The sequence below is a fragment of the Rhineura floridana genome, chromosome 15 (genome assembly GCF_030035675.1).
Source record: "Rhineura floridana isolate rRhiFlo1 chromosome 15, rRhiFlo1.hap2, whole genome shotgun sequence".
NCBI classification, from domain to species: Eukaryota; Metazoa; Chordata; class Lepidosauria; order Squamata; family Rhineuridae; genus Rhineura; species Rhineura floridana.
The window spans coordinates 28,134,180-28,152,822 of NC_084494.1; the positions used below are offsets into that span (position 1 = coordinate 28,134,180).

The 18,643-nt window shown below is 48.6% G+C and overlaps 1 protein-coding gene across 2 annotated transcripts in view; it reads left to right on the top strand.

Annotated features, from left to right (window-relative positions):
• The window catches only part of VSIG10L (V-set and immunoglobulin domain containing 10 like), a 30,535-nt gene continuing 11,892 nt past the window's right edge, over positions 1 to 18,643 (top strand). Inside the window, exons 1-5 of one of the 2 annotated variants that reach the window (XM_061596587.1) lie at positions 1 to 161; positions 9,786 to 10,115; positions 15,278 to 15,541; positions 16,896 to 17,183; positions 18,072 to 18,329. In XM_061596587.1, the coding sequence (XP_061452571.1) occupies positions 95 to 161; positions 9,786 to 10,115; positions 15,278 to 15,541; positions 16,896 to 17,183; positions 18,072 to 18,329 (1,207 nt within the window). In that variant the 5' untranslated portion in view covers positions 1 to 94. The remainder of the gene's footprint in view (positions 162 to 9,785; positions 10,116 to 15,277; positions 15,542 to 16,895; positions 17,184 to 18,071; positions 18,330 to 18,643) is intronic. The other variant, XM_061596589.1, reaches the window with a different exon arrangement.

Sequence of the window (18,643 nt, forward strand, 5' to 3'; positions counted from 1 at the left end):
ATGGTTCTTCCCTGTGGCGCTCAGTTGAGAGAGTCCTTCCTAGAGCCAGCAACCCATATTACGCCTCCTCCTTGCCCCGTTGGGGCAGCCTGGCATGGCTTACTGGCATTCCGGCACCTGTCTGTCTCCTACCCTGATCGGCTGGGTTCTGTCACTGCTGGGTGAGTCGGAGAAATTTGCTCTAGGGTTCCTTTCCCTTTCTCCCCACCCTTCCTCCTCCTCCAAACAATCAAGTCTGATCTTGTTGATACCTGAGAGAATTTGAGCTGTATTGGGGACGGAGAGAGGATCTGTCCAGGGCATCTTAATATGGTTAAGATGCTCTCCCCCCCCCCTTTCCCCGGAGGGCCAGGTAATAAAGGGAAATACTGGCCGGTGTCGGGCCTATCTTGCTACGAGTGCCAGGTTTCATGCAGAACAAGCCTCTGTCTTCTGTTAACATTTGAGGGGCAAGGGGAAAAAATGGTCAAGTGCCACTTCTCCTCTTGCGGCAGGATTGCACAGCGAGCCCTTGTTTGAAAAGCCACCGTGCTGTACACCCGTTAAAGCCACCTGTGCAACTTGCAGCCCGCGGAGCCGAATGGAGCCCATCCTGTTGGAGTCTTGTGGAGGATGCTCCATTAGGGCAAATGGGGCACTGCCCCACCAGACACAGTCTCTCCCCTCGGCCAGTGCCTGCCTGCCTTCTTACTTGCAACCAGGCCAGGGGGTGGCACTGGCTGTGATAGTTTCCTCCCCCTTCGTCTCTGTGTTGCCTTTGTAGAGTTTGTCAAGGAAGAGGATGGAGACAACACTAGAGTTAGTAAGGTCTGTCTGTCACTGGCTCTGGCGGCCCCACGAATCACTGCCTCTGCTTACTGTGGGTCTCCTTGCCTTCTGCCCTACCAGTCCCAATGGGCACGTGCGTGCCACCTTTGGACCTGCTATGTGCTACAACTCTCCACCCTCCCCTTTGTTTTGCGGTCTCCGGTAGACAGCAAAAGCCAGAGCCTTAGCATGCTGCCACAGGTTGCATTGAACTTGATGGCCACAGAGGCCTGCAGTAATGGCACAGGAAAAGGCCTCTTCTCCCACATTTTAGCCCCTCCTCAATTCAGGGGATGCTTCTGGGGCAGTTTTAACAGTTGCAATCAGAAAGGGGGATAGCTGCCCCGATGCGCTCTTCCTAGCGCCCTTGAACACGCAACCTATAATAACCTACCTAGAGGAAGAAACTGAGTTTGAGAGAAATGAAAAACCTGGCTGACTTTTTCAGGAGTCATAATTGTATCTCTGATGTTTTCCCTGATTAGGAAATGCTCGGATTTAAAGGATTCCGGTTGTAACTATTTGCGTGGTGATTTGAACCCCTTCGTTGCTGTCTCAAACAGGGTGGCTACTTAACATATCAAGAAAGAGGAAATGCGTTGCCCAAAAGAGAGAGGCCGAAACAGGACACCAGTTTGCATATGTGAATATATATATGTAGAGATGCCAATTTGGCAATGATCACTAGAATTTAAATAAAAATACATCTCGCTATGGTGGGAAAAGCTGTGATCAGATGACCTGTGTGCCTGTAGCACTGCCTGCTGTGTTCAGGCGCTGTTGATGGGCAATTTCAAGCGCACTGATTCCCCCTTCATAGGGTTCTTTATCTTTTATAAACAGGCAACCCTTCAAATATAGGTCGCTCAAACAGAGGGCTGTCCTCTGACATCTCTTCAAGTCAGACATATGGCCATCCTATTTTAATGCTGTTTTTTTCCAGTTTGATCACTTTCCAAATTGGGAAGAGTTATTTGTATATATCATGTTAGTCTCCCCCTCTTCCTCTGTGGCAGGTCTGGGGAACCTTTGGCCCTCTGCATGTTGCTGAACTAGAACTCCCATCCTCCCTGGCTATCAGCCACGCATACTGGTGCTGATGGGAGTTGTAGTTTGGCAACAACTGAAGGGCCAAAGGTTCCCCACACCTGCTGTATGAGATTAGCTTGCCAACAACCAAAGGAGGGGTTTTGGGTTGAGATCAGGAGTGACTTGCCTAGTGGCCACGCAGGAGATATTGTCACTGGACAGACGTTTGAACCCAGGTCTCCTTGCCTGGACCACTGTTCTATTCACTGCACCACACTTGCTCTGACTAACTAAGGCCTCATCTGCACCGTATATTTAAAACAGTATTACAACATTTTAAACTGTCATGGCTTCCCCCAAAGGATTCTGGTAACTGTTGTCTGTCAGGGGTGCTGAGAGTTGTTAGGAGACCTCCTGTTTCCCTCCGAAGAGCTCTAGTTCTCAGAGTGGATTAATAATCCATCCCTCTTCCCAGGGAATGCAGAACTGTAACTCTGTTGAGGGGAATGGGGGTCTCCTAACAACTCAGCACTCTTAATAAACTACTATTGCCAGGATTCTTTGGGGGAAGCCATGACTGTTTAAAATGGTATAATATAATTCAGTTCTTTCTTTCTTTCTTTCTTTCTTTCTTTCTTTCTTTCTTTCTTTCTTTCTTTCTTTCTTTCTTTCTTTCTTTCTGAGTTTGACATTTTCTCCCTTTAAATAAAAATTAATTTAATAATAAAAACATAAAGCAGTATAATATTGCTTTAAATAGTGCAGATGTAGCGTGTGGCACTGAGCGGTGGTAATCTGTAGCCTAACATTCTCCTCCATTGGCCTCCACACACAAACACACACCAAATCCCATCCCCCCAAAAACTCGTTTGGGATCTTTTCCCATCCCATGCTTTGACCTTCTAGTCCACAGTAACAATGCCCTTGTGGAAAGTAGGCTGCAGAGTTGTTGGCAAAACTCAGATCATTTTGACTAGGTTTGGGGGGTGTTGGATTTTGAGCACAGGGCTAGCGCCAGAGGGCAGCCAGGCTGGGCCCTGGTAAACAGCCCCTGCAGCCAAGAGGGTGGGAGGATGGCGTTCCTGTTCTGTGATCCATGGCAGTGTCAGGTCCTGCAACCCACTTTTGCCACAGATCATGAAGAGGGACCTCCCAGGCACTCCCCCAATAGAGACAGTGTGGACTTCAACAAGCCCACCCACATTCCCCATCTACCTCTCCCATCAATGTAAATGCCGTGCATGGTGTGCACACATGCCTGCCATCACCCAAGACGTCCCCGCCACCATCTTAGTTGATGGCAGGCTTGCACGCTATGTGTGTCTGTCATACTCATGACACGAGAGGTAGGTGGGGCACGCGGGCAGGATTGTTAGCCCCATGCTGCCTCTGTGTGGGGTGTGTGTGCTGGGCTATGGCACAACAGGCCCAGGGCAGGCTGGTGCCCATGGGTCCAGTCATGCCTGGTGCCAACCCTGTTCAGGCATATAATTAAAGTGATACCATGTATGAAATGGTCTCATGCTGTCCCAGAAGTCATGTCATGCTCATTCTGACTCTCCCACTATGAAACACACCTTCCCTGCCATTCCTGAGGAATCATCTGAGGGGGATTGAAATGTGAAGGCCTGGGGGGGAAAACCTGGCAAATTTTAGCGGGAAAACCCATCCCCCCTTTTCCCCTCAAAGGCTCCCCCCCAAATGAAAAACAACAGCACGTTTCCCCCCAAATATTTCTGTTTTTTCCCCTCTGGACCTCTCAAGGGGGATGCTCCTGATTTGTGCTGGGAGGGTGGGATGCATGTCGCAAGAAGGCCTCCAAGCCAGGCATAGGGAACCTGTGCCCCTCCAGAAGTTGCTGGAGTGCAACTCCCATCAATCTGCCAATTGGCTATGCTTCCTGGGGTTGATGGGAATTGGAGTCCCACGCCAAGACCCGTATTTTCCTGCAGAATGTTTGTGAGAGTTTCTTCAAGGTTGGTTTCATTTTTTTTCATGCAAGCATTATTCATCTGTAATCTTGCTGGAAGCGTGAGGCCACTGGGCCTGCCCTCTCCACACTTAACCTTGCTGCATTCAGTGGCAGGGTTGAAGGGGGCTTTGTAAGCATGCTCACTAGATCATACTTACAAGACCCCTTCAGACCTTGTTGCTAAATGCGGCCAAGTTGAGTGGAAAGCGATGGGGGCATGCGCGGCCCTGCGCCTCTAACTCAATTGCAGATTAACAATGCCTGAATTGCATCCCAATGATGTATCTGTAATCTACCTTTTGTTAACTTTGGGAGTAAGAATAAGCTGTCTGTAGAGTTGACAGCAGGAAAGTGACAAAGGCTTCCGTCTCCTAATTTGGGTTGTAAGACGCATTGCAGTCTGATATTTGCTTCTGAGTAGGAACAGGGAGGATCAAAGGGTAAACTGTGTGAGCTGGGAAGTGTGTGTGGTCCAGCATCTACCTCAGCCATGAAGTGGCCTTCAACTAGCTGCTATTCTCAGTCTTTGCTTCTCAGCAACCTTGTCGGTTGTGTGGGGCATAATTATGCTGACCATCCTCACAGAGCTAAGATGACTGAGGTAATGTAAGTAAAATGACTTGAAAAGTCTATTCCTGCTCCGTCTTCCATCTCGCCAGCCATGTCTTCTTTCATAATACTCCATTCCATCTCTCCCTCCCCCCCCCCGCACCATCCCCGTTGACACTCAGCATCCAATGGCCCCCGAGCAAGCTCAGTTCTTCTCATGGGGTTGTTTGGAGGGAGGGGTGGATTCATGGTGGTGTCATTTTGCCCCTTAAATATTTTTTCCCCTATAGATTTTTGCTCCCTCCTTCTACAAACCTTGGGGTTCCCCCAAGCATTCTGATGTCTCTTTCTGGCTTCTTGGTAGTTCTCTTTTTGCCCTCATAACTCGGCACCTTAGTTTGCCATTAGCATATACAGCAGTGTTCCCCAACTTGGTGGTCTCAGATGTGCTGTCCTGGCTGGGGCTGAAGGGAGTTGTGATCCAAAACATCTGGAGGGTGCCAAGATGAGGAAGGCCTGTGTACATGATAAAACATACAAATGATGCTTCATGCGCACCCTACAGGATTTCACTGCCCATGCCCTCCCAGTGTGGAGCAACAAACCATAGTTTTAAAAATGGTGATGACAGGGGTAGCTAACACGCTGCCTTCCACATGTTATGGAATACAACTCCCATCATCTCTTACTATTGGCCATGTTGACTGGGGCCGATAGGAACAGTAGTCAAAAACATCTGAAGGCTACTGCATTGGCTACCCTGGGTTATGAAATACTAGCACAGGGTCAAATACACCTTAAGCGGTACTGGATGGAGTGTTTGTGTGCGAGAGAACAATATTCCAAACTGCCAGCTCTCCACTCTGTCCAACCTCCAGCCCCTTCGTTGCCACCTCAGTAAGGGAGACGAGAGGGCCAGCGCCTTTAATGACCACATGACAGGCAGAAATCTTATCACAGCATCTTCATTCCAGGTGACGCTTCCCCTGTTGATTTCTGCCTGGCACATCACTACGAAAAGGCCCAGGGCCTTTCAGTTTTGTTAAGCGAAAAGGAATGAGAAAAGATGGCCACCTTCACATCAGCCCCCTGCTGCCACCTTAGAGAACAGACTAGCGCAGAGGAACCTTGATGCCCACCTACCCACCCCCTCCTGTTAGATTTATGGCCTGCTCCCATCCATGCCCCACTCTCTTTCCCCACAGGGAGCCGGCCCATCCATTACAGCCTGTGGTGGATGCTGGGCTCCCACTGAGCCAATTTCCATCCATCTTCCCCTGTCGTCCCCCCCTGCTGCCTCCCAGCTCTCCTCACTCAACTCCCGCTAATGCAGCCCCTGGCGTGTGGCCGATGCTGTTGTTCAGCTTTTAATTTACAAGGGCTCAGACCTGCAGGCCCCGCCGACCCGGGGTTTGTTATATGGATGGTTTCAAAGAGCTGGAGATGGAAAAGAAGGGTCCGGATTAGACTGGGCAAATAAATCCGAGTATGTTGTTGCTGTCCTCTCAGTAGTGTTGACAGACAATAAAAGGGCTTGTGGAAGGAAATGAGAAGGGGAAGGACTTGAATATTGAGAGAAGTTGTTTGTTGCATCATCTCCCATATTATCGGCCAAACGGGAGAAAGGGGGGAGAGAAGGTCACAATGCCACCACGAACCTCCCCAAACTGAAGGGAACACTGGAATATTGCAGTGACTTGTGTCACAAGCTTCAAAAAGGGAAGACCAGCTCTTTGGGATGGGGGAGAAATTTGATTCAGTTTGCATTTAAAGCCAAATGTGTCAAATTCATACTTTCCAAAGCAATATGAGAAACTAAAACACAGTCATCCTTCAAAATTCACACCTATCCGAATTTTGAGATGCAGTTCGCCAACCAATGTTTACAAGAATGCATATTTTTAGGGGAAGGTGTGCATAAAAAATGAATATATTTGAGAAAATAACATACAAAAATACATTATGATGGGAGAAATCGCTTGCAAAGGTGTGTATATCAGTCAGAACTGCAGCCCCAAATGTGTTTGTTAGGAGAAATTAGCACTAAATTGGTGAAGAATTTTCATGAGGATCCACACCAATTGCTGCGGAAACCTGGAGAATAGAATTTAGGAGTGGAAAAAATGAGAAAACCAAAACTGACTTATTTTTCCATTCCCACTGGTTCTTAAGCTTGTGAGTTTTATATTCTTGGCCCAGCTATAGGCAAACAAAGGGAAAGAGAAGGCTTCTGGGTATGGATGGGGGAGAAATCTGGTTCGGTTCACATTGCAAGGTGAACCTGCCTCATTCACACTTTCCGAAACAATACGTGAACCATAACACAGCCATCTTTCAAAATTCACATTTCTCCAGATTTTGAGATGTGGTTCTCCTGCCAAGTATAATGCCTTCAGGCTGACAGGTGTTCCCCCACCCTTGGTGTGGAGTGTCAACCAAGGATGGGGAACCTTTGGCCCTCCAGATGTTTCTGGACTCTTAACTCCCATCAGCCCCAACCAGTATGACCAATGGCTGGGGATGATGAGAGTTGCAGTCCAGGAACATCTGGAGGGCCAAAGATAATCTCTGGTGCAGACAATCCTGAGCTAGATGGACCAATGGTCTGACTCTGTATAAGGCAGCTTCCTAGAATCCTGGTCAAGCCACGTTCTGTCCGCATGGAGGAATCCCTACTAGCATACCTACAGACCCCTTCATACTTAACACCAATGATGCATTGAGCAGAGGTGTGCAGCCAGTACATGTACTACTTATGTGTACTTTATTTGTTGAATCCCTATCGGTACTGAATGCTCATATCGGGATAGTAAAGGTGTACATGCATTCTCCAGTGCCTCTATGACTATTTTCGTGATTCTCTCATGGCTCCCTCGTTCCTTTTGCAAAGTTGCTATCCAAGAAACGCTCCCTCTGGTTGCTTCTCGAATGCAGAAAGGGCCAAGCCTGTATTTGTGAGCCAGGCAACTCCAACCTGGGGAGCGAGGTCAGAAAGAGGACCATGAGATGTCCTCCGATTTTACCTGTGCTCTGAGCCGGTTGTCTTCTTTGGTGCTGCCCTGGGCCCCTGTGGTAGAAAGGATGGGATACACATTGATTAAATAATTTAATAAAATAAACATGTCAATTGCTCTTGGTAAGAAACATCCTGCTCTGGATTCCCACCTCCCCTGGGCTTCCTTCTGTGTGGTCTCCGATAGCTGCAGTGGGAGCAGGTTAGGGAAATTGCAGGGCTGGGGCAGGCTTCATGGAGTACAGGCCACAGTCTATAGGCTAAATATGTTAGGCGAGGGCTTTTTGTCTGGATGCAGATAAGCGCCTGTCAAGTCAGCTGTGTGAGAAGGCTGCAGCTCATGAGCCGGTGTAGATTCACTGGCCTCCTATTTTGCTGTCTGAGGGGAAAGCTGTGTGGCAGGACCAGCCCTGCCTGCTTGGCCCAGACGGTGTCAGCTGCTCTGCTCCCAAATCTCATCTGGGGTGGTTCTGGGGAGTGCTTCCAGGAAATTGCTACTATGCTAGTCAGCTGGAATCTGCACAGACAGAACTATATGTCATAAGAAATGTACCTTTAAGAGCGGGGAGATGAACTTATTTTTTTCCTTCCCCTTCTCGTTTCCTTTTCCTCATGTGCTGTGTCTTTTTAGAATTGTAAGCCTGAGGTTAGGAACTGTCTTACTACTGATTTATTTGAAAGCTCTCTAGGAGCCTTTTTTGGCTAAAGGGTGTGGTATGAATACCTTTAATACAGAAATAAAACGACGTGTCACTATTACGGTACAAATGAACGGCATGTATTAGGCGGTGAGGAGACTATAGAAGTCTGCTGGCCCCTGCCCTGGCTAGTCAGGGGCCCATTTTGAAAGGCCTTCCCTATCAAGTTAAATTAACTTGAAATTTAAATTATGTAAACGTATGCAAATTTAAAGCAGCTGTTGGAAAACTTTGGGACTGAGCTTTAGTATTATTGTTCATGGCTACATAACATTAATTCGAGCTAATTAGGAATTAAAGCTGTACATAGGCTATAGGTTTCTTTTTTTGAGAGAGAGAGAGAGAGAGAGAGAGCATTGAAGGTTGCATGACAGGCATTGTTTTCTGTGATGTATGCATCCATTTGTTTTGTCCCATCATCCTCTCCAAACAAACAGGTTTAGCAGGTTTTCGAAGCACAAATCCTACAAGACCTGTTTAAAAAAGAGAGAGTTTGGCGGCAGGGTCATTGCACGCAAAGGCAACAAAAGACTTTTACATTTGCTAAATAAATAAATCAGATATCTCTGTCATCTTTTGAAAACTCACAAAAAGGCTATTGTCTTTATCTAGGATAAAGTCTGTATCTCCCATACCTGAAGCTAGAGGAAGTTGTAATCCAAAATATCTGGAGGTTGGCGAAGGCTGATCTAGGAGATCTGTTCTGTGTGTCAATAACAGAAGTTATTGAGTTATTGCTTCAAGTTATTGTTGACTTGGGATAACAACAAATGTAAATTGCAAAGTGGGGGGGGGCAAGGAAGAGATACCTAAGACTTGTTGGTGCCTGAAAATACAAACAACGCCCTGCTCCCTATAATAATAATTAAAAAAATGCAAATAAATACATTAAATAACAAAACTAACTTGATATTTATTCAGTTGTTTATATGGGGTGGCACAAGAAAAGGCACAGCTCCCTAACTTTGGGGGACTGCCTCTCTTTGCTGCTGTTCTTAGAAGGCTAAAATGGGGGAAGGGGCACTGTACTCTGGCAGTGGGGCTCATGGATTTTATTTAGGACCTCTCCTTCCATTTCACCACATAATTTAAGCATAATTTTGTGAGCCATCCAAATAGCACATGTTGTTGTGTGGTCATACAAATGCAGTCAGTAAATGAAGAAATCTGTTGCACTCAGATCCTGTTTGCAGACTTCCCATTTGGGGCATCTGGTCGACCACTGTGAGAACAGGATGCTGGACTAGATTGACCTGATTCAGCAGCCGGGCTCTTCTTATGCTCTTATGATTTATTGTCCTTTAATGTTAACCTCTAGTCAATAGGGGGCAATATGCCAGTTGCCGGGAATCTCAAGTGGGGAGAGTGCTCTTGCGCTCAGGTCCTGCTTGCGGGCTTCCCATGGGCATCTGGTTGGCCATTGTGAGAACAGGATGCTGGACTAGATGGGCCTTTTGCCCTGATCCAGCAGGCTCTTCTTACGTTCTTAATGGACCCCAATACTAGCCCTGTGTAATGGTAGTTTGGTCCTTTACCCTCACAACACCCCTGTGAGGTAGGTAAGGCTGAGAGTAAGTGGCTGGCTCAAAGTCACCCAGTGAGCTTCATGGCCGAGTGGGGACTTGAAACTGGGTCTCCTGAGTCTTGGTTCAACAAGCCGCTGCACCACGCTGACTAAAACAAAAACATCTCTCTCTCTTTCTCCCTCCATGTTCAGTCCCTTTATTCCTTGCTCTCCCTTCATCCCCCCTGGTTGTACAAGTGGGGGATTCTCTTTCCCTTCCCATCCCATTCTCCTTACCCCCCGCTCAGATCCAAACCACCATTATCTGGAGGAAGAATACCACCACTTTAGCAATGGGGTATTTGAGCCCCAATTTCACTGTGGTGGTGGCTCCCAGCTTCCGGCCTCACTTCAGGGTGAACCCTGTGCTCGGCAACCTCAATATCACAGCAGTGACCACCTCGGATTCTGGGTTCTACACAGTGGAGATCTCCCCGCTAGGGAGTGTGGTACAGAAGGGCAACATCGCTGTCAGGGTGTATGGTGAGTACTGAGTTTTAACACTTTTGACGTGCGAGTCCCTTTCTTGAGCCCCTTTTCTTTGCCTCCAGCCTCTGAAACTACAGCCCCATCCACATAATGCATTTAAAGTACTTATGACTTTTATAGTCTTGGCTCCTCCCAAAGAATCCTGGGAAGTGCCGTTTGTGAAGGGTGCTGGGATTTCTTAGCAGACCCCCGTTCCCCTCACAGAGATACAGTTCCCAGAGTTGAGTTTCCTCAGAAGGGTGATTGATTGTTCCACCACTCTGAGAATTGTAGCTCTGTGAGGGGAAGAGGGGTCTCCTGAAAACTCTCAGTGCTCTTCACTACAGTTCCCAGGATACTTTGGGGGAAACCATTTAAAATGGTATCATAGCGCTTTAAATGTATGGTGCAGATGTGGCCTATATTAAAAAGGAAGCAGGAAGAGGCTCCTAGCTTGGCTAGTCAACTGCCCCTGTTTAGAACTCTTTTGTCTTGCTACACCTGGGTGGGGAACTGGATTTGGCCAGCAGACTAGATCCTTATTTCCCTGGTTGTCCGCAGGCCAAATTTGACAGGTGAGTGGGGCCATCTACCTGTCAGTCACCTGACACCACAATGACATCAGGTGACCTCTTTTTGCATAGTGCAGGTATAGGATATGGCTTGCACCAAATGGCAATGTGGGCCAAATGGGGGAGGGCTGGCCAGCCTCATTTGGCCTGCAGTCCGGAGCTTCCCCATCACTTTGCTACCCCCAGCATTCTGTCAAGGGTCGGCTGAAGGAAATTTGCCACCTGAGGCAAAGGACAAGATGGCGCCCAATCCCCTCTCCCCATTCCATGTACGGAAGCTGACTGGACTGGCAGTTAAATTTTCCTTCAACACTGCCGAGAGGACAGAATCCTCCACTGCACCTGGGATAATGGGCCAGAATAGGAGTCTCCTAACAACTCTCAGCACCCTTCACGAACTACACTTCCCAGGATACTTTGGGGGGGAGCCATAACTGTTTAAAGCGGGAAAATTTATTTTTATTTATTTTATTTATTTTATTTCATTTTTAAACCGCCCATAGCGAATAGCTCTCTGGGCGGTGTACAAAAGATTAAAAGTACAGAAATACAAAATATCACAATAAATAAACTGAAACAAAGAGATTTAAAATTGTAACATTAAATGCTTTAAAATGCCTGGGAGCATAGCCAGGTCTTAACCTGGCGCCGAAAAGATAGAAGCGTCGGCGCCAGGCGTATTTCTTCGGGGAGGCTATTCCACAATTCGGGGGCCACTACAGAAAAGGCCCTAGATCGAGTAACTGTCCTCCGGGCTTCCCGATGGGTTGGTACCCGGAGGAGGGCCTTAGACGCTGAGCGAAGTGACCGGGTCGGTTCATAGCGGGAGAGGCGTTCCACAAGATACTGCGGTCCCACGCCATGTAAGGCTTTATAGGTCAAAACCAGCACCTTGAATCTGGCTTGGAAGCAAATAGGTAGCCAGTGCAAACGGGCCAGAACAGGTGTTATATGCGCTGACCGGCTGGTCCTTGTCAGCAGTCTGGCTGCTGCGTTTTGCACTAGCTGAAGCTTCCGAACTGTCTTCAAGGGCAGCCCTACGTAGAGCGCATTACAGTAATCCAACCTAGAAGTTACCAGAGCATGAACAAGTGAGGCGAGGTCATCCCTGTCCAGATAGGGGCGTAGCTGGGCTACCAACCGAAGGTGATAGAATGCATTCCTTGCCACCGTGGCCACTTGCGCCTCCAGAGACAAGAAAGGATCGAAAAGAACCCCAAGACTACGAACCTGTTCCTTCAAGGGGAGTGTAACCCCATCTAGAACAGGGTAAGCATCCACCATCTGGGCAGGGAAGGCATTCACCAACAGTGTCTCAGTCTTGTCTGGATTGAGTCTCAGTTTATTATCTCTCATCCAGTCCATTATCGCGGTCATGCAGTGATTCAGCACATCCACAGACTCACCTGTAGAAGATGAAAAGGAGAAATAGAGCTGCGTGTCATCAGCGTACTGGTGGCAACGCACTCCAAAACTCCTGATGACGGCACCCAGAGGCTGCATGTAGATGTTAAAAAGCATGGGGGACAAAACCGACCCCTGAGGGACTCCACAATGGAGAGTCCAAGGAGTTGAGCAATGTTCCCCAAGTACTACCTTCTGGTGACGATCCACCAAGTAGGAGCGGAACCACTGCCAAGCAGTGCCTCCAACTCCCAACTCCGCGAGTCTCCCCAGAAGGATACCATGGTCGATGGTATCAAACGCCGCTGAGAGATCAAGGAGAATCAACAGAGTCACTGTCCCTCTCCCGACAAAGGTCATCATACAGGGCGACCAAGGCTGTTTCAGTGCCAAAACCAGGCCTAAAACCGGATTGAAACGGATCCAGATAATCGGTCTCATCCAAGAGCACCTGGAGCTGACCGGCAACCACCCGCTCCAGAACCTTGCCCAAAAAGGGGACATTCGCCACCGGTCTATAGTTGTTCAGGTCATCTGGGTCTAAGGAAGGTTTCTTTAAGAGAGGTCTTACTACTGCCTCCTTGAGGCTACTAGGGACTACTTCCTCACTCAAGGAGGCATTTATCACTTCCTTGGCCCAGCCGGTGGTAGTAGTCCTGCTAGCCTTCACTAGCCAAGATGGACAAGGATCTAGAGCAGACGTGGTCGCCCGCACCAATCCAAGTACCTTGTCCACTTCCTCAAGCTGCACCAACTGAAACTCATCCAATAATGAAAGACAAGACCGTGTTCTGGACACTTCAATGGATTCGTCTGTCATAACATCGGAGTCTAGGTCCCTACGGATGCATGCGATTTTATTTTGGAAGTGCCCTGCGATGTCGTTACAGCGAGCTTCAGATGTTTCAATAGTATCTTGAGGACCAGAATGTAAGAGTCCTCGTACAACCCTAAAAAGCTCTGCAGGGCGGCAGAGAGATGTCCTGATAGAGGCAGCGAAGTGAAACTTCTTCGCCGCCCTTATGATATGAATGTGGCCCTATTGGGGTCAGGACAGACTGTGTGGCAAGAAAGGGAAATGACTGGGGTACTTAGGAGGAACAGCTGGGGGCTGCTTCTGGGCCCCTACTCGAATCATCTAAAGGCAGCGCTGCCTGGATCCTGCCTCCTCTGGTCTTCAGATTGCCCCCACTTCAGGCTTATGAAAATGTGACCACAGAAAACCAGACACCAGCAGCACTGTAGACAATGTCAATTTCACTGAAAGCAGGTTGCCCAGTTTCCTTGTGCAATGTCAGCACACCTAGCCTTGCCTGTATGCAATGTGCTGGTGTGCTGGTGCTGCACACATAGCAGTTGAGGGTGGTTTTTTTTTTTTTGCCAACATGTCCTCTAACATTTCATTGTATGAAAAGAGGGTCATGTTTGCATGTTTGCTCAGTTCCCTTACTAAGGATCAGCAGCCCACATGCTGTTATGCATGCATTACTAAAGGCTCTGCTCTTCCAGCAGCAGACTTATTTTCATGTACTCTGCCCTAGAGACAGGCAAGCTTTCCCATGCTCATCTTGGATTAACTGAGTCAAGCAAAAAACACAAAACAAAAACCAGAGGAGCTCTGATCTTTTTTTCCCCCTGAGCTAGTCCAAGACTCAGAAAAACGACCCACTTATTCGCCTTTGCATTCTTCTCTTTTTCAAGAGGGATAATTAAGAGACCAGTCCAGCCTTGGGCTGCAGAGGCAAAAGCCAAGAGTGAGGAAGCCTTGCAGATTTGCCACGCTGGCTAGGCTCCCCCAACAGTGGCTGGTGCTCATTGGGACTGGTAGGGCGGAAGGCAGGGAGGCCAACAGCAGGTGGAGCCAAAGCCAATGACAGGCAGAGCCAAATAAGGCGGTACACACCATACATTGGAAATGTATGGTTTCCCCCACCCCAAAAGAATCTTGGGAACTGTAGTTTATCCCTCACAGAGCCGCTAGCACCCTTAACAAACAACATTTCCCAGGATTCTTTGAGGGAAGCCATGTGCTTTAAATGTATGGTGTGTGCGCAGCCTAATTCTAGGTTTCCCCCCTTCCTCCTCCTCCTCCCCCCTAATGAGTTCTACAAGGGCAAAACTGAAACTAAGTTGGAAAAAGCTGACAGGCAGTGCCACCCTCTGGATTGGTTGTTTACTAGGTAGACAAGTGGGGGCTGGCTGGGGGCAGACTGAGATTTGTGGGGCAGTGCCTCATTTGCCCTAATAGACCATCCTCCACTGAGCTCCCCCCCCAACTTCAGTTTTTGCCCTGTAGCCTCTTACAATTTCTGTGTTCAGTGCAATGAGGCATGGCTGGCCATGCATCTTCTGGCACATGAACTCCAGCTGCCAATCTGTCTCTCCCTTTCCCTCTTTCCTGGCCACCATGGCCATGGCCATGCATGCCCTTGGGCATCTGCCCTGGCACCCGCACGCACGCCACACCTACTTACCTTTCCCTTGAAATGAATGCTGCCCGCGCTATGTGCACATGCCTGCCATCAACCAAGATGGCAGCTGAGACTTCCCTAAGGGGCTGATACCTCTGCCGCCATCTTGGTTGATGGTATGCACGCGTGCTACACATACGCATACCTGCCATCAACCAAGATGGCAGCAGGGGCCAGGCCTCTGGCGCCAGCCCTGCTGGCTACACAAAACTTTTGCCAGCCAGGGAAGCCATCAGTTCTTCTTCAGCTCAGATTTTCATTAGACTTTGGGAAGAATCTTGTGCAGCTTGGCTCTCCTTACAGAGAGCATAAAACCAGACTCTCCTTTTGCGGCACGGTGCAACAAGGCCCTGTATTTCTTTTCCAAACCTAGTTTGGGAGAATTCTGCTTAAATCTGTATTCTGCACATGCCTGACATTGGGTGGGGGCTGTTTATGGGGCTCAAGAAGCGTGTGCGTGTCTATGTAGAAGGGAGGTGGGAGGCAGGTCTCCTATGTTCACTGCTCCATCTGGGAAGGAAGTGGGAGTTAGTGGCTAGAAGAGGGGTAGCCAGGATGGTGCCCTCCAGATGTTGTTGGACTACAACGCTCAGCATCCCTGACCATTGCTGGCTGGCGCTGGTGGGAGTTATAGTCTGACAATATGTGGAGGGCTGCACATTGCCTGTTTCTGGGCTAGAGCAATCCTACTGGGGCAGCTCACAAATCCCATTCCTGTACGTTTTCTCAGAGGAGGTAGGCAATGTGTCTGTGACCCCACCATCTGCGAAGGTGACAGAAGGAGACAGCTCAGTGTCCCTGAACTGCACCCCTGTCCGAGGCTCTATCTCCTGGACCAAGGATGGGCAGAACCTAGATGAAAATCCCCGATACCTGCGCTCAGCTGGCTCCTTGCAGATCAGACGCCCGCTACGTACTGATGCCGGTGTCTACACCTGTACCATCACCAACCCTTTCAGCAATGGGACCGGCACTGCTAACCTCACTGTCTACTGTGAGTACACACTAGAGACAACAGTTTTTCTATTCTGAGGCCATGTCGCATAGTAGTTAGAGTGTTGGATGTAAACAGCAGAGATCCAGGTTCAAATTGCTGCTTAGCCACAAAACTTACTGGGTGGGCCAGTCACCGTGTCTCAACCTAGCCCAACTCACAGAGTCGTTGTGATGATAAAAAGAGGAGGTGGGTATTCTTCCTTGAATTTCAGTTGTTCGGTGACAAACAACAGGGGAGGTTGTCATGCCCAACCTATGGGCTTCCCGGAATCATCTGGTTGGCCATTGTGAGAATGGAATACTGGACTAAATGTGCCTTTAGTCTGAGCCAGCTGGTCTTTTCTTAAGTGATTATGTTCATCTTTGCATAATGTGTACTGTGGCCCTCATTTGAACCAGCAGCTGCAAATGGATCTGAAAACTCCAGAGTAGAGGAAGTTGATTGGTTGTTTTAAGGGCGAAGTGGCATAGGACTATTCACATATCTATCCTGTTCCCAGGCAGCTTTTGCTCCAGGCTGCATAGGAATGTAGAAAGCTGCCTTATTCTGAGTCAGACTCTTGGTCCTTCTAGTTCAGTATTGCCTACACGGACTGGCAACAGCTCTCCAGGATTTCAGACAGGGAGTCTTTCCCAGCCCCACCTGGAGAAGCCTTCTGCATGCAAAACAGGCCTTCTGCATGCAAAACAGATGTTCTACCACTGTGCTATGCCCCTGTCCCCGAAGATCAGATAGTCTGAGGCTGTGAACACATCATACATTTAAAGCACATGGCTTCCCCCAAAGAATCCTGGGAATTACTTTGTTAAGGGTTCTGGGAATTGTTGTTCTGTGAGGAGTAAACTGCACTTCCCAGGATTCTTCGGGAGGGGAATGTGCTTTAAATGTATGGTGTATATACAGTCCTAATTATTCATAGGAGTGCAAGCCCTACTTTTGCACACTGATTCTCCGTCCTTGGGAATGCACCCTGCAAAATTGCAGGGTGTGCTTGCGGCCAATGGCTCGGGTAGCCGTTTCTCCATGCTTCTCAGGGAGGAAAGGCAAGCATCCCAGCCACAAGCGGAGGAGAAGCCATGCAAAACTGGCTTTGCTGCATTTTCCCCAGTGCCTGGGCAACACAGCAGACCATAACACCGCCTTTCTGTAGCTAAACGGCCACTCCATCAATTTGAATGGCCGCATTCGTCTGTGAGGTCACAACCTGGATAACCAAAGCTGTCAGGAGGAGGTGGGGACACTGCAGTTAAGGCCTGACAGGCGGATTCCTTGCTGTGTCTGTTTTCTATCTCAGAAAGAGACACTACACTGGTGCAGTATGACATGGCTGTGTCTTTTTGATTCCTCCCAGATGGCCCAGAGACCCCGATGATTACAGTCTCATCGTCGGACCGAGACTCCAGCGCAGGGCATTTTGTGCTGGTGAACAGTACCGTGAACCTAACGTGCCTGGCGCCATCTGAGCCCCCGGCAAAGATCTACTGGAACGTGGCAGATACTCAGGACCTCTACGTGCCCTCCTTGCCTGTCCTGCAGCTCCCCAAGGTGCAGCTGAATCAGGCTGGGCCATATTCCTGCTTGGCCATCAATCAGCACACCCAACAGCGGGTTCGAAACACTCACAGTCTCATTGTTGCCCGTGAGTTGGATTGAACATTGGTCCTCCTGCCCCACTAGGAGGTCTTCGTCTCAAAGGCAGGGAGTCAGGCACAGAACAGCTGTGAATGTGTGTGTGCGTTTGTGTGCATGTGCAGATAGATAGATAGATATAGATATATGTAACTGTGATTAACAAAACAGATATATATATATATAAGCATTCACACACACACACACCAGGAAGGTTTACAAATGAGTGTGGAGTGTTCCCTGTACTTCAGGCAGAGCTTGGAAAAGTTACTTTTTTGAACTCCAACTCCCATCAGTCCAGTCCAGTGGCCATGCTGGCTAGGGTTGATGGAAGTTGTAGTTCAAAAAAGCAACTTTTCCAAGCTCTGTCTTCAGAATCTCATCAAGTTCCATCACCCCCAGTTTTCTGTTTGTTTTTTCCTGTTCTTGTAAACCAAGAAATGGCCTATCCAGACAATGAGATAGTTCTCTCTACGATTCTTATATCTGTATCTCTCTTTCCTCATCCTCCTGTTCTAGGATACTCCATTCCATTCCCCCCTCTCTAGTTTTCCACACACCCCGTAACAGTTAGTATTCTGTAGTCACTGAGCATGCTCAGCCTCACTGGAAAGTGCAGCACTTCCTCAACGTTCCAAATGTGCCTTCTGTGGCCCAAAATGGTTGGCTACCCTGGCCTAAAATTGCCTGACTGCACAACCACTTCTGCTTCTCCCTGCTCTGCCCTCCTCTTAACAGGCACTGGTTCTGACAGGTGCATGTGTGCAAGAGTGGTGTTCTGCTTGTATTGTTTGAACATCTTTTCCTCATTAAAAAGTATTGTTCCCCCCCTCCCCTGAATCTGGGCAATCTGATTTGTGTGAATTCGTGAGCCATTTCTTTCTTTCTGTTCCCTCAGAACGACCTTCTGGATCCCCTCGCTGCTCTGTGACTTCAGCAGACAACGGCACTGCTTTGCTTTTCATCTGTTCCTGGCCTGGGGGATTCCCTGCTCCCCGCTTAACTTTTCGGGGGCTCCCAAGGCAAAAGGAGGAGGTTGGCACCTCCAAGCTGCAGCAGCTGCTGGTCCCTCCGCTCCCAGCTGAGCTCAGTGGCAACAGAGTCACCTGTATGGGACACCATTTAACAGGGCAGGACAACTGCACCTTGATTCCAGGTAAGACAAGCAGCTACTAAACTGGCCACGGCTGTGCTACCAGAAGCTCAGTTGTTCATCTTTGTCCGAATCACAATCTTCCATCCTATCCTACCGTACAGGGCTGTTACGAGGATAAAATGGAATAATCCCCACATTTGTTGCCTTGAAATCTTTGGAGGAAGAAGGTACAAATGTGATGAATAATACTGAAAAGGTACACTGAGGCAAAATAACTCACCTTATCAGGCAAAATGGACATTATGAAACCAACCTGTGGTAACCGGTGTGGTAGAGTGTCAGACTGGGATGCAGGAGATCAGGGTTCAAATTCC